This window comes from Corapipo altera, unplaced genomic scaffold (assembly GCF_003945725.1).
Source record: "Corapipo altera isolate COAL_440 unplaced genomic scaffold, ASM394572v1 61553, whole genome shotgun sequence".
Taxonomy (NCBI): domain Eukaryota; kingdom Metazoa; phylum Chordata; class Aves; order Passeriformes; family Pipridae; genus Corapipo; species Corapipo altera.
Window position 1 is genome coordinate 5,366,708 of NW_020884918.1, and position 23,625 is coordinate 5,390,332.

The window sequence follows — 23,625 nt, forward strand, 5'->3', positions numbered from 1 at the left end:
GATAGCACTCAAGGATACCAGGGTAGGATGCCTCTCATCTACATGTGACCATTTAATCTAATTTAATATTGTCATCATGGATCCTTCAGTACTCAACCAACAAGTGGAGCTTCTCCAGTGATTTATCCCACCTTAAGATGTCGGATCTAACACTGGAAGAAGAAATTACCCTCTGGAGGTATTTTGCATCTTCCTATATCTCTCTCCACTGGCTATAAAGAAAACTGAAATCGGCTCAGACTATGCAACTACTTTTCATATAACGAAATCATCTCAAAGCAACCCTGTCCTTTCTTACAAAGCATCGGAAAGCCAAGCTTTTTTTTTTTTTTTTAATAAAAACCCCTTACTTTTGGGCACATCCATGGGGTTGAGGCTGCCGACGAGGTCTCTGACGTACAGTCCATCCCCATCCTCCTTGCTCAGCCAGTTGTTGCAGGGGAAGTAGAAGCGGAGGTGGGGTCTGTTCATGTCGGTCACGATCACGCGGTCGAGGAACCAGCCCGCGTTCAGTCCAGTGTTGTCGTGCTCAATCCTAGAGGAAGAACGACCCTGGTTTTGGTGTTTTGATTAAGACTGGTCACTAGCACAGTAGATTTTGTGGAATGTTGTGTATTAGGCAGGGCTTAGAGCAACTATACACAGAACGCCTGTTTGTAGCCGTCTACCCAAAGTGTTTCAAAAGACTTACAGGAAATAGAGGGTATTTTTTGCATGGTATTTTAAAAGTAACAATATATTTGTGGATGGATATCATAGGTGAATCTGTGGGCTGTTACCTGCAAGGGGATGCACACAAACGTACACAGCTCTCCCCGTTCATTCAGCACATGCGTTCATGCACCTTGCACTTCATATCTAAAACATAGGGGACTCCCTTCCCACCCTGTATCCCTTCTGCTCTCTTCTCCCTCTTACTTTATTTTAACCACCTCTTCACAGCTTTCTTTGTACTACTTATTAATTTTTAATTTTATAGCGGTTGGTCACATGCTGGTTAAACATTATAATCATCATTTACATGACACTAATTCAGCAAAAGTGGATAGCAAACCCCATTTACCTCCACTGGGACATAAAAACAGCCCTAAACGTTTTTTCCCATGATTGCACATGACAGAAATACAATTCTTGGTGGGGAGCATGGATAGTTATAAGCAATACCTTAGGTGATTTCACGCTTCAGTTCAAATCTTAGGCAGTAAACAAGCTTTTACCACCCCTTAACTTCACCTTGATGGGAGCACGTTAACGAATGATGAATAAAACATGGCAGTGCTAAAACCTCTACAGCCTGTCATCCGATTAGCACCTCGCAGAGAAGGTGCTGTGGTAGCAACTGTTTGCGCAGGTACCTTATTTTCTTTATTTGTCCGACGTTATTGGTTTTCACTCGGAACACGTCTGTTTTGCTCCTCTCAAAGGCTGTGCTGCTCCTGTAATGCACATGCATCAAAAGCCGTGGTGAAAAGCCAGCAACCTTGTCAGCAAGCACACGTGGTGGCCTGACAGAGCACTAGTGCTTAAGGATGAAGAAGTGTCATTCCTAGTACTGGAAAGGCCTGCTTTTCAATACCCTCTCTCTTGTGAGAGGTTTTGGATGCTTAAATCCTGACACGTAACAGATTTTTTCCCTTCTCAACCGCTAAGAGCCCTTAGAGAAGCTGAGATGGAAGCTTTGGGGGAAATGCAATATGCTTTTCACCTCAATTTTCCCACTCCCCCACACGTCCTCTCCTGCCATCCTTGCCTCCAGGCATCAAGCAGACCCGCTCCTGGAGGTGGAGCAAAGGGGCTCCACAGCCCAGCAAGTTCCCTGTGGAGCCACAGATATGCCCAGAGCTCAGCCAGAGAGAAAAGCATTCAACCACATCCAACTTTATGGGTCCATCTCCCATCAGTTTTTTAACAAGTTCTAAAACTTGCTTCAACGCTTTCTCCTATGATTTGCATCTCATCCAAAGTAAAACAATTGTAGGACTGGGAGTAGTTGGACTTTTTTGGTGAAGTGTTAAGCATGCTGTTTGTATTTCACAGGCGCAAGTGGAAAAGCAATATGAAGTCTATTGGCCCAGGTCAGGGAATGTAGAATTTAACTCCCATTTCTACCTCTAGCCTGCGGTGTGATCCTTGGCAAAGCACCTCCATCCTTTTCTAAGCTCGTTCTTTCCACAAAAACGCTATGAATAACATCAAAGCAAAGCCCAACCTTGCTCTGAAGAGGCTGCCTCTCCCACCTGCCCTCTCTGATGGGCCCCCATTTCGCCTGGGCTGCTAAGCACGGCCACGGATGATTAAACACAGCAAAATCCAGAAGTCATATTAAAATGAACAAAAAGCCACAGCACTTCAGCAGCAAAAAGCCGCAGTGACAAGAGGCTTGTGCTCAGAAAGTTAATGAATATTAATACTCCCAGCAAGGAGGTTCGGTTTTGCTCCATATCACATGTGCCTTGTTTACAGGTTATTTTGTGTTCCCCACACCCCCATGCCCAGCCTTCCTCCTCCTCCTCCTCCTCTTCTGTTCTGCTGTTTCAAACACCACGCCAGGAGCATCGCCCAAGAATGGAAAGGCTAAAATGGTTAACCTTGCGAGAGACAATTAAACCCGGCTCAGCCTCCCCCAGCCTGGTTGTCGGAGAGAAAACAGCCAGTGAGTGCGAGGCAATTAGTCTGTCAGGCTTGAATGAGCATCATAATGACAGCAGCTTCTCCCCGCATTGGCTCCCGAGATCGATGCAGTGCTGCAGGCTGCCACTGAGATGGCACAGGAGTATTAAGCGAGAATAATCAGCCCCAAGCTTTCAGTGCACCGGTGGCTGCTGGTTTGTGACAGTCCCACCGCTGTGCTGGGCTCCTTTAGTTGCTGGGATGGATGGTGGGGAGGAAACCTCCTTTTGGAGTGCATCTGAAAAGTGCCCACTGAGCAGATGCTTTGTGAATCCTGAAATAGCTTGGGGAAGCATTGGAAAATGTGACATAGTCCAGGACTCAAACCCCTGGGAAGTCTTACTGTTGAAAGGTAGGAAGAATTTGACAGGTCTCTTCCCTTGAGAGGGACCTGCAGCATCAATAGTACAGAAAAAAAAATCCAATCCTTCCTTCTGGCATGTTTCAGTACTGCCAATTACATGGGGAGAGAGTGAGCGAGGGAATATCTCACAGTGAGTGGCTATACTGAAATTTGGCCTAAAAAAAAGTAAGAGTGAGAGAAAAGGGGAAATTACAGCTGGGCCATATCAGAGTCTGGTCCACGCTAGGGCTGGGAGAAGACGTTCACAGCCTAATTACTGTAAGGAGCTCATTACAGAAAACAGTGCAGCACACTGCCTTGAACAGCCCAGTGACAAATAAAGCAGGAAAAAACCTGACTTGGAAATTGCAGCACTAAATTTCCAATATTCAGGCTTGACTGGATTCAAACCCAGGGACCTTAGACCATAAGCTTAGTTAGTCTAAGGATCTGCTGAATTTCATGTGAGCACTATCATTAATCTGAAATACCAGGCCAAGGCAACAAGTGAAATATATTTCGCTTGAATTTGTTATTTCACGTATTTGATTGGCCTTCACAGCTCTATTATTTTCATAGTCTGTTGTAGCACTTTTTCCAATTGCTTTGTAAGAAACATCCAAGGAACTTTGTCAAAGAGTAGTATATGAAATTATCTTTTTTTTTTTTTTTTTTTGTATCTGAAGTTGTTTTCAGATTCTTTCAGTTGAATAATTGCCTGAAGGCTGCACTGCTCATAGAGCTGCAAATGTACAATGATTCAGAACACTTTGTCCCCTGGTTGGGTAAGTCACACTGCTAAAAATCACCACAAGAACTGGTGCATATTCAAGTGTAGTATTTATAAATCCCTGCATCCCTCTCTTCTGCTGGCCATGGGCACAGGCAACAGCGCCAGTGCTATGAGAGTTTTGCTACTACTTTGTATGTTGACAGCAAGAAATTCTCAATGATGCAGTTTTATATGCAAAAATACATAAAATAAACATTTGTACTAGTTTGGGGTTTTTTTAAATAAATCTGAATTAACAAGAGCAGATCCCACCACCTAAATGAAAGTCACATTTGAAATGGAAATTTTGAATGTTTGTAGAAAATAGTCTTCACTTCTGATCAGCTAAGAGCACCCTTTCTACAGCTGAGCTCTTAGGAACAGGGGGAATACCTGGGTACTGATCACAGCAGAGGCATAAAAATAACAACCTTCAGCAGTGATGGAGTAACCTAAACCAATTTAGCTTGAATCCCTGCTTAACAATAATTTAAATTGCCTTTCCATTAGGTGTTTTACCTGAAAATGCTTTTTACGTAGAGAACTGCCTGAAAAAGCACCGTGGATGAAGGGCTGCACAGAAGCACAAAGTGTTATTGTGGATGTCAGTTCGAACAAAATTTTAAAGATGCTCCATTAAACCATTAGAAAGAGTCAGTTCTTGGTTGCATCTCCCTGAAACACTGCCCACAGGTCTGCCTGCTCCTGCCACTGATGTTTAGCAGCATTAGGAGGAGCTAGGTATCGGGGATGATTTCGAAGGTCGCACAGCAAAAACCATCCTGCAGCCTGCCACTCTAGAAGAAAATAAATGCCATTGGATTCACCTCAACCAAAGCTCGCAGGAGGTGAGTTTCTCATGGACTACAGGGGGAGCAGCTTAGTTTTAATGTATCATAGAATGAGATATTAGGTCATTTGGGTTGGAAAAAGTCTTCTAAGATCATCAAGTCCAGCTACTTCCCCAGCACTGCCAAGCCCATCACTAACCCATGTCCCCCGGTGCCACATTCCCAGGGCTTTTAAATCCCTCCGGGGATGGGGACTCCAACATTGCCCTGGGCAGTCTGTGCCCGGTCTGGACAACCCTTTCCATGAAGAAATTATTCCCAACATCCAGCCTAAACCTCTCCTGGTGCAGCTTGAGACTGTTTCCTTTCATCCTGTCCCTTGTTCCCTGGGAGTAGAGCCCGACCTCCACCTGGCTCCACCCTCCTGTCAAGGAGTTGGAGAGAGCCAGAAGGTCCCCCCTGAGCCTCCTTTTCTCCAGGATGAGCCCCCCCAGCCCCCTCAGATGCTCCTGCTGCTCCAGACCCTTCCCCAGCAACATTGCCTTTCTCAGGACTTGCTCCAGACCCTCTCTTTCTTGCCATGAGGAGCCCAAAATTGAACATAGGATTCAAGGTGAGTTAGAGCTGAATTGAAAAGGACAGGAAATAAATGGAATTTCTTCCCAAAAACACAGAATGAACCCTTGTCCCTCCCCATATATTTGTAATTGCTGTAGTGGGCTCTCTCCACATCCTGTTTTCATGCAGCATTTCCACTTCTGTCCCTCAGGCAGCACCATCTGAAAAGGTGGTAGAGATGAACACTGGTCCATCCCTGCTGTTTTGCTGGCTTGGAAGTGCAGACAGCTTTGCTCATCCTCAGGTTGTCCAATGTACATTATAGACTGGGTGAATCTGTGTTATCAGGCTCTGGATAACATGGCAGCTTGCCAGAAGATGCAAAAGCTATCTGAAAAACGCTGACAATGTGTTGGCCTCATCCCCCTGTTCCTCCCTACACATCCACTATCGATCACTCCTGGAGAGAGGACACTGGCCTGTGCAAATTTACAAACAGCCTAACTGCAAAAAACCCATAGGTTCAAAACGTATTTACTCTTAACACAGAGCTCCAACAGCAGCATCATTAACCTCCTTCTTGGAGCAACAAATACTCCAGGGAGTTTGGTCTGCAAATATTTAGCCAAGACTGCTGTCATGAGCTGACAACATCAGTCAGCGGGTGGCTGGAAATACTACGAGGCAGCACACGTCCAAAAACACTCCAGCTGGAAAAGAAACCAGCAGAAAAGCACAGCCACTGTGGATGTCTCTGTACCAAGGACATTATTGACCAGCAGAAGAAATCCTGCTTAAGCAGAAAAATCAGTGAAAAAATGGTCCTACTTGAAAGGATTTGATTGGATGAGATGAACTCCTCTGGGATGTAGCAGCATAGTGGCACCCAGGAATCAGACAACAGCCCAAATCCATGGGAGCCGGTGTCTGAATTTCCCCTGAAACTTTACAGGCGCACTGAAACATCCCCTGCCTTATCCATAAGCATTCCAGGTACAGATTTAGACAGCCTTAATGACAGACATTGGGTAAGTGCTCCTTCACTTTGTACTGCGAGGAGCAGCAGCATCTTAATACCGGTTTTTCATCTTTGGTGGTGTGATATGCATAAACAAAATAAAGCAGTGGTGTTTAATCTAGATAATCTTGGCTATGCTTTATCATAGAATTATAGAATGGCCTGGGTTGGAGGGGGCCTTAAAGATCATCTTGTTCCAACCCTCTCTGCCATGGGCAGGGATGTCTTTGTTGTCTGCAGTTTGGTTGTTGTTTTCTGGAGAAGCTGTGTACAAAGCAAACAGTGCCAGTGATAAGACTGCAAAGTTTCCTCATCATTTCCCAATATTACATTTTGAGTTGCATTCACTTTGCCAAACTTGGGGGCGAATTTTACTCTGCTGAAAATTTTCATCCCATTCCCAAGGAGGAATATTTTTAAATTTTTCACAAGAATGAGCTCATGCACTTTTAAAACTTACATTAGTGAGTTGGGATAGGGGCAGGATTTTGAGCAAGACAGGATGGTTGAGCTTTTTCAAGGAAGACACCTTATACTCATCCCGTGGGGAAAACTGGGCATGTTTTACAGTCTGAAAAACGCTGCTGACACTTGATCAGCAGGGACCTAGGTCTAACAGCTGAATTCCCTAAAAAGTCTGGCTATTTTAAGCAATTTGCTGTTTTTCTCTCAAAGGCTTGACCTTCCTTGTAGTTGTACCACCAGCTGCTACTTGCGTAGGTGCCGCTGGATTTATACAGAGGCCAATTCTACAGGCTTCTGTATTTGGGTTGTTCAACGCTGCTATCTAAGTGCCGTCTCAGGTATTTTGTTCCTGAAATGCTAGACACAGGCTAGGTAATAAGCCTGAGCAACAGAGGGAGGGGGAAAAAAAAAAATCCCACCTAATCTCCTTTTCAGAAGGGAATGTGCCGTCACTTAACGCCTCCGGTCCCAGATCATTAAGTCTTCAGAGCACACTGAAAGTGCTGCAGATTTGTATAGGTGTAAATCAGAGCACAGTTAGATACATAAACAGCTTTAAGATGGGAAACATCCCGTGGCATTATAGGAAAAGCATTGCAGCTCATCGCTGGAGAAGGACTTTGACAGGAATGTGAGAATCCTTCCCCCACCTGCACTTGGGGTTCATTTGCTTCCTAGCCTGAACAGAACCTTCTGTACCAACTATCTAACCCTTCCTAACTTATTATATTAACTACTCAAATAAGCCAGCTGTGGTAGTTTGGTCTAGGCCTTCCTTGGTGACCAGTTTGTAGCCAAGGAAGGGCCCAGATTTACCCAGTATTCCCTACGATTTTTATGTAAGCCAGACTATAAGAAGAAAGGAGGAAAGGCCTTCGCTCTCTTTCCTTCCAGCGGCTTGGAGGCGCAGGTTCCCTGCTGTTGAGTCTGCCGTGTTGGGGAGCGAGGCCTGGTAAGGCCTTGTCGACCTTGGGAGGCAGAGGTTGCCGGCGATCGTCCCGGAGCAACTCTCGGTTGTCCCAAGGAGAGTAGTGAGATATTTCTTTGCTAACTCTTCTAGTGGATAGATATTGGGCTAGTAATTGGGATATATATATATATATTTTGTTTTGGTTTTGTTCCTTTTCCCTTCCCCCCTTCCCTTTCCCTTGTGAAATTGTATATATTTCAATTGTATATAATTGTAACATAAGTGTAAATATATTTATATATATCACTTTACCTGTCTCTCTCTCATTTCAGGTTTTCTTAGTTGTTTTTTTCTCCCTCTTCTCCCTGAGGTTTGGGGGGGGGAGGGACTTCTTGTGATAAGGTTTGGAGACTTGGCAGGGAGCCAGCTTCAAACCATATCACCTGCTTTCCTCTATTTATTTATTTATCCCAGAGCCATTAAATAACAAAATCAGATCTTCTGCAGCTGGGGTTGGCTTAACTGTATCAGAGCTACAAAGACTACCATCCTCTAAAGACCATCACGTACTTACTCTGAAATTCACATGTATTTGCTGGCATTAGGAACAGGAAAAGCTCTGTATAACCAGCCAAGACCAGGTAGAATAGACTGCCAATTAAAAGTGTTCAGCATTAGATATTTAAAAAAAAAAAAAATTCCATTGTATAGTCCTCAAATTCAGTAAGAAGCCAGCTGTCACCAATTATCTCATCTTTCTTCCAGATTGCCAGAGCTGCTAAATCTTCTCTTTTTCACCTTTTTTTTTTTCCCCTCAAAGGAAGAATCTCACCATGAATATTAATTGCAGTTGTCAAAAGCTGGACCAGGTAAGCCTGCCACTGAAAAGTGGCTTCATTTGCACTAGCAAGAAATATATAAATTTAGACTAAACGCTGTGAATGAGCTGGTGGTGGCACTCCTAGATGACTTTTGCATTTGTTCCTTAGCCTTAGCCTGTTGGAAAGCACATGAGCATGGAGAGAGAAAATATTGTGGAGGATCAGCACTCCTTGTTCAGTGTTGGACCCCAGAGAATCAGTTCATGCCTATAGAAAAGGTCTTGGAAACTGCCAAAATGCCACCAAGCAACGCCTTGGTGTTCAGCCATGATGGAGCCAGTGGAAAGAAACTCATTTGTGGCAGTGCTTTTAGCTTCTGGCTGAGCTGTGGCTGGTGCAGGGTGGCAGGTGGGGAACTGGAGAATTGTGTGAGCTGAGTTTGAAAAGGTATTTCTCCAAGAGCTGCTGGGCCCAAGAGGTACTTTGCCAGCACCCATCCACCACCTCCAGCACCAGTGTTACCATCCCCCCAAAATGACAGACAGTGACTGCAAAAGTGGAGTCATTCTAGTCCCTCCCAGACCCTAAAAACTACCTGACTAAACCTCCTTGCCTAAATAAATCACAATATCATAGAATGGTTTGGGTTGGAAGGGATCTTAAAGCCCATCTTGTTCCACCCCCTGCCATGGGCAGGGACACCTTTCACTAGACCGTGTTCCTCCAAGCCCCATCCAACCTGGCCTTGAACCCTTCCAGGGATGGGCCAGCCACAGCTTCTCTGGGCAACCTTTGCCAGGGCCTCACCATCTTCACAGTCAAGAATTTCTACCTAATACCTGATCTTACTCTGCCCTCTGTAATTTAAAGCCAATCCCTCTTTAAAGCCTCCCCCATGGAGTCCTCTCACTGCATGCTCTTTCTTGTAGGCCCCCTTTAGGTGAACATGTTTTGAGTGCTGCCACTTCCAGAACTGATGTTCCTCCTGACAAGTCAGGACAAAGATTCGTGCCTTTCACAGTTACCTTATTGCTGGCCAATGTTAGAAACACATGATAATTCATGAGTTTGTCATGTCTTCCCTTTACCGCGCACGACACAAAGACCTGAAATGTCATGTATTTCACTACCAGCACACAGTCACGAAAGAAATAAGAAAAACCTATTCTAACCAGAAGCTGAAATGGTAGTACCATCTTTAGGCAATGCATGATATTTTAGCTGTCTGTCATACATGAGGAAATGTAAGCTCCTATAAAATGTCATGCATTTGCAGTCATAGGTGAACTCGTGTAAACATTTAGTTGAAAGATGCATGAGATTCCATCCTTTTGCCATATTAACAAATCTGCATAACAAGTTTTGGGGGACAAACTGACTACTTTATGGTTTGCATCATATTTATGAGACAAGACTATCAAATAAGCTTGTCTGCAGACACTTCTACTCCCAGACTACCTTTTTTTTTGCTGTTCCTCAATGAAGCACTGTAACGTGCCAGGCTTTGCTTAGAGACACAGAAATTTTGCTGATGTTTGGGAAACCCCCTGTGGAAAGCTGTAGTTGCAGTTCTAGCGGTCACCTCCTATGGGACCACTTTTGAGAGCCCTGAGCTGCAGAAGGTTGCCTTCCCGTGCCTTTCATCCTTGCTTACCAACACCTCAGCCATCTGCTTTCTGCAGCAACAGGGACCAAGACCAAAATGCTAACCCAGCTCTGAACAAGCTCAGAGTGCTGCTGCTGCAACCTCAAATAATCCCTGCGTGTCCTTTCTTTTTTTTGTTTCACAAAGTGAAAGCGGTGAGAGCAGGAGGAAAGAGCAGGCATTAACCAAAGTGCCTGTACAACCAGTAGCTTGTTTAAGGCCACAGCTGATTGAGAAATCTGTTATGGAGGTCTCTTGACTTCTTCTCTAAAGGGCATACAGTATACATATATATATATATATATTTAAGTTAATATTTGGATTCTTTGCATAGCCACAAGCAGATGACCACTTTCCCAGTGAAATGGCTATTTATGTAAATGCTGACCACAAGAAAACTCCCTGGAAAGCAGCTCTTGCTTTGATGGCTTTGCCAAACACTACGAGGCAAGTTTGGGTTCTAGAAGCTCTTTCCTCAACAGAGCTGCTGCTGCTCCCAGCTCTGTCACTGACCTGCTGTGGTTCCACATCATCTTTTACCTCCTTGCCTCAGTTTCCTTCTCTGTTAAACTAAGGAAAACAGAACTTCATTTTGTAAGTTCATTGGGAGGTTTGGATGAAAACCACAGAATAGAGACAAAGCATTTTGTACACATATACAATATACAATCAGGAAACTCTCCCTGATGTTTCTAGGGATTCTGGATAATAAAACTCCTTTGCCTAGCTCTGATTTCTGAATTTAAAATATGGCAAACAGGGCTGAAATTTCATGTATTTTCTTTACCATTCCCATATCATTTTCTTTACAGACTCTCATGTTTGGGTTGTTTCACTGGGAAGAGAAGCTCTTTTGAGGGTAAAATTTAAAATAGCTGCAGGTACCTCTTGTCGGTGCTGTAGAAATGGAGAAAATGTGAAGTTACCGTGTGACATTAGCACAGGATCAATAACTTTGAAACACATTTTCAAGAAAACCAAAACAATAAGAACACTGAAAAAACTGATACACACAGCCTCTCTTACGCCCTGTGGAGAAGGGATTTCTGCTTTATCTTAGTGCAATTGCCTGGCTAAGGAGAAATTAGTACATGCAGAGCTGGGACTTTATTGAAAGTCATCTTGCTTTTATGGGAAATGGGCACCTGCTGCCCCGATACTCACTTCTTAAATTAAAAATAAAATTAAAAAAAAGCTATTTAGAGAGTCAAAAGTCTCTTAATAGGTTCTTAAATGATAAAATATTGCTTCCACTAAGTTCAGCATGGTGTTACAGAGTGGGAAGTTGCATCCACAGGATGGCATTGGCATCAGCTGGAGAAAAATAATACGGGGCCACCACAGTGATGTTCAGCCACAACAGTGGGCAGCAAGGCATACAGCAGATAGGATGGAAGCAGTCTAAATTAGGAGTCAGTTTAAATTCTTCCATTTCTGCTTGCTTCAGATTTCCTGTGCCTGGGTGTAGGTGGTTACCTATCAACATTACTTCAAACTCACTGAGTTACCCTTCAGAATCATTCAAGGACATTTGTGTCTGTACCTGACTAGCATGGAGACCTCAGTGGGATTTAGGCATGGGAACGTAGCCCATCATGCCCACTCCAACAAGCAATGAATATTCTCAGCTCCTAAACCGGGAGGTCCTAAAATAAGCTTTATGAGAAGCAAATATCCCCACACCTTGCAAGTGTGAGTGTTATATAATATGGATTTCCACCTACGGAAGGGAATGCAGGTTTGCAAGGGGTTGGGTAAGAAACATGCAATGGCAAAAATTCAGATTTCCCTGGTGATCTCAAAATACCTTTTAGATTTATTCCCTCTGCATCCATCAGCATGATATTATGCTACATCAAAATGCAGTAATAGTCCCTGAAGAACAGGCCTCAAAGATACAGATTTCCTTCCAGATACTCACTTGCTTGTAAGGTGGGTCTTGGGAGTAATCCCGTGTTCTCCAAAGAGAGTAACAAAGACGTTGGCATCTGTTCCTGCTCCCCGGACATCTCCTGTCACTGTCACCACCTCATAAACTGTGGAAGGAGAAAAGAAAGGTCAAGACAAGAGGAGAATGCCCTCGCCCTATACGTTATAGGTCCAAGTCAGCCCCAAATCTGATCTGGAAGACAGATCCCCGAGATGGGCCTGTGCACCCACCACCCAAACAAACCCATTTCTTGGGCAGGGCGTGATCAACCCGACTGCTGAAAATCAGCACATCAAACCAAAACTGATGGAGATGCTTTATATGGGCAGAGAGGGATTGGGTAAGGACAGATTTTTGCTGCAAATAAAACACTTCTCTGCGAAAACATTGCCTCCCCTACCATAATGCATGTGCACATGTTACATATAACAGATGAATTTATGTGAAGTGTTAAAGCTGTTGAGCCACTTTTCATTAATGCACATGTCAATGCAATGCACACTTTGCTGTTTGCTCGGATAAGATATTTGTATCAAAGCTGAGATATCACTACAGCCAGAAATTTTGCATTTCAGTTGTTCCGGAGACTTTACCAAAGGCAAAATGGTAAATCATGAGAAGAATCATAGAATGTTCTCAGTTGGAAGGGACCCACAAGGACTGTTGAGTCCAACTCCTTCTCCTGTTCAGGGTAAACAGGGCAACCCCAAAACCCCACCCACTTCCTGAGAGCATTGTCCAAAGGCTTCTTGAGCTCTGTCAGCCTTGGTGCTGTGACCATTGCCTGTTCATTGCCTGACAACCCTCTGGAGGAAGAACCTTTTCCTGATATCCACCCTAAACCTTCCCTGACAATAGGTAGGAAAACACTTAAATTAAAGTCTAAAAGCTCTATCTATTTATCTTTCCAAGTACTAGATTGAGTGACAACTTTATTTACACAAAAATATATCTTCTTGAGAGACAAACTACTTAAAAAGAGCCTTTTACTCAAGTGGCATGGCAAGATCCAATGGCCAGAAGGTAGCATTAGACAGATTCAAATTACAGTCAGACACATATCTCTTAGACAGGATGATGAGTGAAGTTAGAACAAGACTTGAGGCTTGAAAACAGGTTACCTTTGTGAAGGACATGTCTTGGTTGGCTCAATACAGAAGGAACTGGAAGAAACTGTAACACTTTGCCTGTGGCCAAAACAGCATCCTCATGGCCCTTTTTGGCTTCAGACAACATGAGGGACATTAGCTAATAACAATATTTCAGCCTCAGACCTATAAAATGGAGGACAGACTAAACTTTCATCATTTCATCCTGCACAGCCTGACTGCTAAGTATGTGATTTCTCAGAACTAATGCTGTAAAAATGTCCTTCGTGAGTGCATTAGAACTGTTACACATTTTGTTAGCACCCATCTTTCCCTTACTACATCTCATGTTTATTTTATTCACATATGTATTCTATATATATTCAAAAGAGACAAAAAATATATTGGAACTCTGGTCTGAGCATCAAATGGTTTTCCCCACTAGCAGCCCTTCCCTCAAAACAGCACCAAGAAGAAATTTAATCACTGTTTCAACCAAAAAACGTGGAGACAGAGTAAAATCCAGGGTACTCCCATAAAACTGACTGAAAAGTATTCCTCATTTCCAGCAGCTCTATTGCACTGAGTCAGAAAAAAAAATAAAAGGCAATATTTTGCTAACCTCACCTTTCCATTGATGTAAATAGGACAGAAAGGGGGGGCATTATTGTAATAAATACAGTAAGTTGTGATGTGCACTCGGCAACATTTTAAGAATCCTTTGGCTTGGTGTATTTCATTTACAGGAAGAGGAGACTTGTTTTCTAATAAAAAAAAAAAAAAAAAAAAGAAATCCACAGCTTGCACATGAGTGATATGTATGAACAGTGTTTTCATTTCACCTTCCTCCTGTTAGCATTCCCACATGCCAACGGGAGATGTTTGGCATAGCAGGGAGAGACAGACAATGTGTTTGCATTAGCCATTAACAGGAGGGAGATTTGTAATCCACCCTGCCCCGGTGAGTCAGCACCCTTCACTCCGTGGTTTTCAGCTGTATTGACTCTGCTTTGGAAACAGGGAGCTCACATTATAATATTGCTGCACTCATTTATAGCAGCCTTTTATGTCTGATCATCTGAAAGAGCATTACGACTTATCCGTACTGTGGAAGTACTTATCACTGTCAGAGCATCCTACAGGCACTGCCAGAGTGGTAGCTACAGATGAGCAAGACTAAAAGCCTGCAGCAAAACATGCAGCAAAGTCTGTCCTAACTCAGTCCCTCTCTGCCCAGCATCCCTCTCCAAGATTCAACAACTGAATGTGGCACTCAGTGCTCTGATCTTGCTGACAAGGTGATATGACCAATCACAGGTTGGACTCGATGACCTTGGAGGTCTTTACCAACCCTAATGACTCAGTAATTCTAAGCTTTGATTTGGGGAAAGAGTCTTTAATGAATCCTTCCTCCTTTCCCCAGCAAAATTTGACCCTGTCTCTGTTTTTGGGGGCAAGGTCAAGTTGTGCTCTGCTTCATACTGGCAGGCAGGCATGTGGCTGAAAGCATTTTTCCTGTGAAAAGGCAGAAAAATCAGCCATCACAACACTCTATAAGTTCTCAGAAACCTTTTGAAAGTTCAAGCAGATTTTCTAATGAGGTTTTTTTTTTTTACTGCAAGAGTAATGCTAGGACTTAACACGTTATATGTGCAAGCAGAGTCTGTCATGTTATATCTGCCCATCAAGTGAAATCCATTCCTAAACTGGTCTGCTGCATCTCTACAGGTATTAATATCACCTCATCTATACATCTAACCTAAATTTTGTTACAAAAGTTTTAAGTCAGATTGATCTACTTCAACTTTCCAACTCCAAACAAGTGAGGTGATGGGATACAAGAAAATTGTCTAAGATGACACCATCAACAAGCCACAGTTTTCCCCCCACAAAAATCAAACCCCTCATCTGATTTCCACAGTGGGAGTCTCACAGCTTGAAAAAACCACAACCCATGAGCACATACAACTTTGCACTTTAGGTTCACGACCCCAGATTCAGCCTCCAGGCAGCACAGTGAGCAGGTAGGACACTGATAAGCAGATTTCACTGGGACAGATGTGCTGAGCTCTGCTCCATTAGCACCTGTCATTACCAAGCATACGCTGCAGTTAGCTCCATTTTAATTAACTTTGCACTGAGGGGGAAAAGGAAGGTCTGGGTTGGTGACACCAGCACATCACTGCATGTGACAAGTGTCACATTGTACCCGTGGAGGTGGGGGAAAAGGCCCTGTTACCCCTGTAGTACCCAGCACTACAGCTGGTTTGCCAGCTGTGCAAACAAATGGTGTTACTGCTTTCCAGTGACGTGATGGATGCAGGGCCCATAATTTCCTTTGCAGGAAGAAAATAAGACTTGGTATTAACCCTTTCTGGAAAAGGCACCTGGAGACAAATGTAACTTATTTAACCATTTCCTTCGAATGCATGAATGTTCAGTGGTCTGGATTTGGGATTGTTTCCTTTCTTTGAATGTCTTTTGTTTTTGATCAGCCCCTGAGATCTTATGGGGATCATATTTGCTTGCAGCATCTCTGCAGCTTGAGGACCCAGCAGGCAGAAAAGGACACTGTGCTGGGATGAAGGTCAACATTTTGTACCTCAAGCCCCTTTGCTGGGAACAGCATCCATGACATAAGCCAACAGGAACCATAGATTAGTGACATTTCTTAACCACCCCATGAGGTTGTTCCTCAGTATGTAGTGGCTTTGCTTTTAGATGTTTGACATCATTGAAGGTTATAGCGGGGAAACTTTTGTCTCCTCAGAACGATCTGCCCTCAAAGTGGAGTTTGGGAGGGATGGTTCAATCGCATTGACATCTCCTCCACAGAGTCAGCTGAGACCCCAGTTCTAAGCAGACACTGCAGTGTTCTATCAGCTGCACACCTCAAGAGTTCATGGTTTTCCCACCTTAGACTGCAAGTATTGAAACGTGAACTTCCTTCAGAGCTTTGTGAATACCTTTTGTCTCCCATGATGTAAAAACCAACTCCTTGCATTCCTGCTGTTCTTACATACTGAGAGGTACTTTGGCAGAGATCTTACCCTCCCCATGGATGGATAGCTTTGCACCTACAGTGCCCCTATTTCCTTCTTGGTTGAACACAAAGTGCAAACCATGACATTACCATGGTTTCTCCAGATCATATATTGGTTCTGGTCATCAACCTCCCTTCAGACATGGAGAGGATGCCCCAAAGGTCTTCACTCAAGCTTCTGTGTGGTCAGCTCATTAAGCCAAATTACGATGCTCCTGCCATGGGGCTTGGAGCAACCTGGCTCCAGGTTCCTGGCTCCAGGTTATCCCTGTCCATGACAGAGAGTTGGAATTAGATGGTCTTAGGGGTCCCTTCCTACCCAAATAATTCTATGATCCCTGCTACTCTGCTACTCCTTTATGCTTTTCCTAACAGTGTTGGCTGAGTTTATCACATACCACGGGTAGAAGAGGCCCAAAGAGTGGCTAGCAAACAAAAGAGAGAGTACTGGATCCCAGTCTGAATATCATTTTTCTGCATGGGCCACTGCTCACAGGAGTAGACCTACATTTAGGTGCTTTTAAATGGCAAATAACCCCACCCCAAGGTCAAGGTAAGTCTATTCTGAATGCTCAGAACATGGCCAGGTTACAGTAATCTAAAGTGTTAATATGGGAACACTTGACTTTCAGCCCAGTCTCTAAATCTGGCTTTCCTCCCAATGGACCAGGCAGAGTCAATACAAAGCTTTAATACAGTTACTGATACAGACCCTTTTGTTCCAAATATTATCTCTATCAAGTGGAATTTAGTTCACTTATCTCCTCTGGTAGATATTGAATCCCCATCTGACTGCACTGTTCAGCTGTCGAGCACAAAGGCTGCAGAAAACAGTGAAAGCTTCAGCAAGCTAAACAGGGATGATTTACTATGCACTGCAATTCTGTTACTGCTTTTCTCAGGCATATACAAGCTCAATAAAGGAAATTACAGACACTGGTTTCTTTGCCGAAAATAAGCACTCAAAAATGGTCATTTCAAGTGCAAGATACAGACAGCATAAAATCAGTATCGAGTTACATTGCAGTATTGCTGGAAGAACTTACATCCATTTCCCTGCCTTGCAGAAAGAGCTGAAACTATAAATTCATCCATTCAATGGAGAAATGCTTCAAAATGACTGCCAAAATTATTGTAAAGCTATAGAGACTGACAAGCGGAGACTGAGATCCTTTAGCCAAGAGCAAGCAAAATTCCCTTAGCTGCATAAGGAAGGAATATCTCCAGGGCAGAAGGGTGCTTTGGCTGATAAATTCAGGTTTTCCTGACTTCAACAACATGGCACCAATTATGGCAGCGACTACAAGTCCTGTTTTCACACTCCTCATGCGGAGAACTGAGCTGGAGTTCATGATGGTGCCTTAACTGCTGTTGGTAGGAAAAACAAATGAGGGTTATTCCACAAGAATGATTAAGCAGATGGAATAAGACAGAAAAGTTAGCAAGGAGTCATGGAAGAGTTTGATAAGGAAGAGGGAAAGCAGAAAACACAGGTTTCTGAAGGGAGAGTATCAGAGGATGGACCAGGCTCTCCTTGGTGGTGCCGAGCAACGGGATAAGAGGCAACAGGGAGAAACTGATGCCCAGGAAGTTCCACCTGAACATGAGGAAGAACTTCTTTCCTGTGCAGTGACAGAGCACTAAACAGGCTTCCCAGTGAGGGTGTGGAGTCTCCTCACTGGTGATATTCCAGAACCATCTGGACACAATCCCGTGCCATGTGCTCTTACATGGCCCTGCTTGAGCAGGGACGGGGGACCAGATGACCCACTGTAGTCCCTTCCAACCTCACCCATTCTGTGATTCATCTTGAATATAAACCCGAATCAACACCAACTGCTTTGAAGCCATGGCTCTCAGAGCTACTGTCGGATGCATCTCTGTAGCAGGATGCATTTAGTTCAGCAGCAGTAATGGCTGTTTACACTTCACTGCACTTCCAGTTGGGAATTCACTGATTATTCTCAATATTCACTTCATGTTGATTCATGCAAAGCACCAATCACTCTGGCTCCTACTGACTGAAGCACTTCAGAGTGTGTTTGTCTTGGAGCACCTGAAGAGCACCTTGACATTTATGCAAAATACTTGGAAGCTTTTAAGGGTCTGTGCTGACTGTTACAGGTTATGTTTGCCAAAAAGATGCTCTATGCATGTGAACACGCCAGTTAAATACTTATTATGGTTACAGTTAAATCAAGACCCTTTGCTCACCATGAAGATGGGCCTCTGAAATCAGAGCCTGTTTGTTTTTAGCAAGCCACAGTTTGGGCAATAATCTCTTGTCGTACAAAAAATTAGTCAGATTGTCCTCTCATTCACTCTAGGGCAAATCCTGGCTAACTCCATTGACTTGAGCACAATGGCTTTGGATTCGTATGGGCAAAACTGTGAGCAGATTTGGGCCTCCCACATTAAGAGAGATTGCTTGCTTTTTATATGCTATATGGAAAGCAGCTTTTGAGTCTGGCATGGATGCCAAATTAATTATTCAAAGCAAAAGAGAGGGATTTTTTCCACAAGTATTTAGACCAGTTGCACTCTGTTATACATCTTGCTATTCATAGATTATACAAAGAATTGCAGAATTAAGAGTATCTTGCATTTTGAGGAAAGTCACAGACATGGATTAGGGAAGTTTCCTGCAAACTTACTGCTAATACACACAAATTTCATTATTTTGATCTCTTAAACATCATTTAGTTCTTAAAATACAAATCCGAAGTTGAACACTGTCATACCCATTACCACAGGCAGAGTAGTTGTGGTTTGGAGTTTATTTCACTTCATCAGCTATTGCAAAATCAACATTTCATTCTTATGCAGTATAGGAAGCCAAACTTGATTCATCTGGTGCTCCAGCTATCACTTAAAAGTGCTTTTGCCTGAGCACCACCAGGAAAACCATCTCAGTTCTTTGCTGGAACAGCAAAGTAGAATTAGCTTAAAATAAAATCGACATCTTTGTTATTCAAGTTTAAATTGTGTTGGAGGAAAACACTGTGCCTCAGGGGAGAGAAACATTAGCAGGAGAAACCTGTTCCATTTCTTTCATCATCTTTCAGAGGCAAGAAGGGCCTGCCAGGACATGGCATGTCTCTGAATCACAACTATTGACAAGAACATTAGGCACTGCTGTCCAATGGGAAGTGTATAACATAGCCTGGGTAAAATATGGAATTGATTTTATCTGCAGCACTGAACAAAGTGTGTGGTAGAGCAACGCATCTGCAGAATGCAATGGGAAGCAATTCCCTGCTGTCCATCATGTCTATGATTAGAGGGAAGGAACAGCTCTCCTATGAGGAAAGGCTGAAAGAATTGGGATAGTTCAGCCTGGAGAAGAGAAGGCTCTGGGGTGACCTAATTACAGCCTTCTGGTACCTGAAGAGTGCCTATAATAAAGCTCAGCAGTAACTTTGGACAAGGGTCTGGAGGGACAGCACAAGGGGGAATGGCTTCCTGCTGACAGTGGGCAGGGTTAGATGGGATATTGGGATGAAATTCTTAGTTGTGAGGGTGGTGAGGTCCTGGCCCAGGTTACCCAGAGAAGCTGTGGCTGCCCCATCCCTGGAAGTGTCCAAGGCCAGGTTGGACAGGGCTTGGAGCAACCTGGTCTGGTGGAAGGTGTCCCTGCCCATGGCAGGGGGTGGAACAAGATGACCTTAAAGGTCCCTTCCAACCAAACTGTTCTGTGATTCTGTGATTCTATGTCACCAGACTCTAACAGGAATCCCCACTTTCTTCCAGTCATCTAGGCATCACGAGAACCAAGGCCAAAGAGAGATGCTCTCCTTGCTGCCAGCCCCAACCCCCAATAACCAGGCAGGAAGAAGAGAAATTTCACTAAATATTCTTTTTTTTGTTGTTTGTTTGTTTGTTTGTTGTTTGTTTGTTTGTTTGTTTTTGGGGGGGGGGTTTGTTTGTTTATATACACCCAGCATCCTTGGCCTGGGGGCACTGCAGGCGCTGGATCCTGGATGTTCCCTGGCATAAGCAAGGCAAGGCATTTCTCACAGTTTTTTCCTGGGGAAAGGCTGAGTTGTTTTCCCAGGGAAAAACACAGGGACAGTAACACGTTTCAAAACTGCTTGCCCCCGAGGCGGCGAATCCAGCGGGAATGTGTTCAGGAGTGAACAGCTGGCAAAGCCACCAGCAGGTGAGGACTGGGTGGTCCTGTGAGCAGGGACAGCCACCCCATGACAGACGCACCGGCTGCAAGCTGGGGGGTGACACTCTGCCCTTGGCAGCTCTCTGGTGAGGAAACCAGCATATTTTGCTCCTGGGAGTTGATTTCTAACTGTGTTTCAGGTTGAAGCTTTGCATAAGCAGGGACTGGTACCTGTCAGAAGCTTGTTATAAATATATGTTATGTGTTGCCTGTATTTACATGTGCATTGTTAGATGTCATTATGAATTTGGTTGGATGGGGTTTGGAGCAACCTGGTCTGGTGGAAGGTGTCCCTGCCCATGGCAGGGGGTTGGAAATAGGTGATCTTTAAGGTCCCTTCTAGCCCAAACCATTCTAAGACTCTATGATTCTATGAATTAATCATAACTCTCCGATTTAAACATTCGAGATATACAGATTTATATATATATATATACACATACATATATATAGCTGTACTATCCAAATAGCACCTTAAAAAATAATTAATTAATAAAATTAATTGATATAACCTATCACTTTCCTATCTCACACCTCTTCCTTCTTTACAAATATGCCCTAATTAGCACTGACAGTTCACAGAGACAGTCTGAATGAGACACTGCTACGATACAGATGAAAAGTGGAGAGCAACAAACTGATGCTGAAAAATACAGCAGGTCTGAACATCAGAGGGCAAAGTGCCAAAAAGACCTATTTTCCAATAACCACATTCAATTACAGCAACAATGCACAAGTACTTTGTGATATGTGTCTACTGTGTCTTGGAGTACGTGTAAATCCATCAACAAAAGGCACAATTATTATTTTCAATCTTTCTTTAAGTGTTTCCACTCTGTGTCATCGTGTTGCACAGCAGTGTCTAGCAAGGAAGAACAACCCCTCTGACAATGCCTGGGGTACTATCTGCACCCAAAAGGCATTGAGAATAAATAAATATTTCTTGGAGCAGCAATAGTCAGCCAAGAAGAGGCCTTAACCAGACAAAAATACATTGTGAATCTGGAAGTCATACCCCGGCTTCATGTCCTGGACAGCTGAAAGAGAAACAAACCCCCAGTAAATCACCACATCCCAGCACCGATCAGAGGTTCTTGACACCAAACCCACCACAAGTCTCTGGTTTCCTATTCAGATGAATAAACCACCTCACCTGAGGCTGTGGGATTGACCTAAGCAGGAATAAAATACCGGTTTGCCCTGGTTCCCTGCTTGTGCTTAGTCACTTACAGCTCAGTACTATTTTCTGCCTACACTTTCTATTCAGATTGAGGCACTGTTACCATTTTAATGGAACAGTATTCAGATACTAGTCCAAATTCCTGGGGACAGGATGATAAACAGCTTTGCAGAGGGCCTGGAAGATGTATATTTAACAAAGTATAAATGGGAACAAAACTAATGATCCTTAAAATATCAATGCAGTCCTGAAACTGGGAATTTGATGCATCAGTGGAGGGAATTGCTGTACCTGTGAGCAAAGGCAGCTCCTCAATTCTCTTTCTGCAACCAGGGAATGAAAAACTACCCAAAAGCTTGGATGTTTTAAAGACATAGGAATCTCAATTAGTTTCTTAAGGAAGGAAAGGGAAAAGGGAAAAAGGAAAAGGGAAAAGGGAAAAGGGAAAAAGGAAGAAGGAAAAGGGAGAAGGGAAAAATGAAAAGAAAAACTGAAAAGAAAAAAAAAATCCTCTAATCTTCTTTAATTATTCCAGTCTAACTAAGTTCTAGTCCTGCATTTTCTAAAGGTCACTTTCCTCAGAAAGGACACTTTCCTCAGAAAGGACACCTTAGATGCTACAGATAATTTAATCCAGGCTGATGGGATACATGGGCTAGGGGGGGACACGTCTAGAATTGAATATATTGATCTACATTTAACATCTGCTTCTCAGTGAAATCCTGTTCAGTTTCTCTTCAGGTACTCTCAGATATTTTCTGTTCGAGACCAAACCCAAACATTCAATCTAAACAGGCAATTAAGGGTATAAAACTGAGCTTATAAAACTGAGCTTGCCATTCCATTCAGATTTGAGTATTTTGGGTGTGAGGAGAACAGCAATGCTGAAAAGCTGCAGCTCCTGCTCTGGGGTGTGGGTTTTACAGGCATCAGCTGTGCCATGCTTTTGGCAGCCTGGCACCTACAGCTGCTCCTCAATGCTGTTTTTGGTGCTGCCAGCTGGACTGAGCCATCCCAAATGGATCATGTGTGCCTAACAAGAATGAATTCTGCATATGCTTGGGGCTGCAGGGTCCTGCCTGGGCAGAGGGAGAGGTGGGCGTACACAAGTGCTCACTCCCCCCAGCCCTGTGCCTGCACTTGCTAAACACACACCTGCAAACAAAAATTGACATTTGCAAGGGCCTAAACCCTCAGATACCAGCAAGAGCTTGCTCCAAAATCCTTATCTGCACTCATGGCTTTATGATACTGATTTGCCATATCAATGACTAGTGGTAGCCCTGCTGCAGGTCGATAGCTGTTCAGGGACTATGAAGAGCTGGTGGGATCCCTTGCAAAGCCTCATCCTCAGCATTTAATCACTGATTTCCAATTTGTAAGGCCCTGTTTCGGCATGACACCTCCAGGTGGGACTGCACAGCTGTGTGGAGAGGGGTGTCTAACAGCCAGGCACAAAGATTTTTGATGCCTACATAAAAACATTAACGAGTGCTCCTGAAAATACTCAACACTTTAGTATCACAACTAATTTGGTATTGGCTTGTTCTGCCGCACAAGCTGATAGTTCATAGAATCACAGAATGGCCTGGGTTGGAAAGGACTTTAAAGACCATCTTGTTCCCACTCGCAGCCATGGACAGGACACCTTTCACTAGATCAGGTTTCCCCAAGCCCTGTCCAAGCTGACCTTGGACAGTTCCAGGGATGGAGCAGCCACAGCTTCTCTGGGCAACCCGTGCCAGGGCCTCACCACTCTCACAGGGAAAAATTTCTTTGTAATATCTACTCTAAACCTATTCTCTTTCAGTTTGAAGTCATTCCCCCTTGTCTTATCACCTGCTCTTGTAAATAGTCCCTTTCCACCTTTCTTGTAGCTCCCTTCAGGTACTGGGAGGCTCTGGTTGGGTGACCCAGAGCCTTCTCTTTTCCAGTCTTGTACACTTATCTAACAAATGCTAAAAGTTATCTAAACTTTTGAAAATTTGTGTTTCACGTGGTCATTTGCAGATATGGAAAATGCTGGGAGGCAAGCAGGCAAGATCCACCACAGCTCCAAGGAGGGCTCAGCGTCGCCTTCTCTCGGTCACGTGGTTTGTGTCTCCCTCCAGATCACAAGACATGAAATTGCTACTGCCAATTTCAAAACTCTCCTCCAAATGTTTTATGCCAAGAACCCAAGTTCATTTGAGTGGTGAGGAGGATTTAAAAATATCTGTC

At 43.7% G+C, this 23,625-nt stretch overlaps 1 protein-coding gene across 1 annotated transcript in view; it reads right to left on the minus strand.

Moving 5' to 3' along the window:
* Positions 1–23,625, minus strand: part of LOXHD1 (lipoxygenase homology domains 1) — a 151,292-nt gene that overhangs the window by 122,805 nt on the left and 4,862 nt on the right. Inside the window, exons 2-5 of the mRNA XM_027656088.1 lie at positions 11,915–12,029; positions 10,879–10,890; positions 1,356–1,436; positions 351–535 (exon numbers count right to left, since the gene is read on the minus strand). Coding sequence (XP_027511889.1) covers positions 351–535; positions 1,356–1,436; positions 10,879–10,890; positions 11,915–12,029 — 393 coding nt within the window. The remainder of the gene's footprint in view (positions 1–350; positions 536–1,355; positions 1,437–10,878; positions 10,891–11,914; positions 12,030–23,625) is intronic.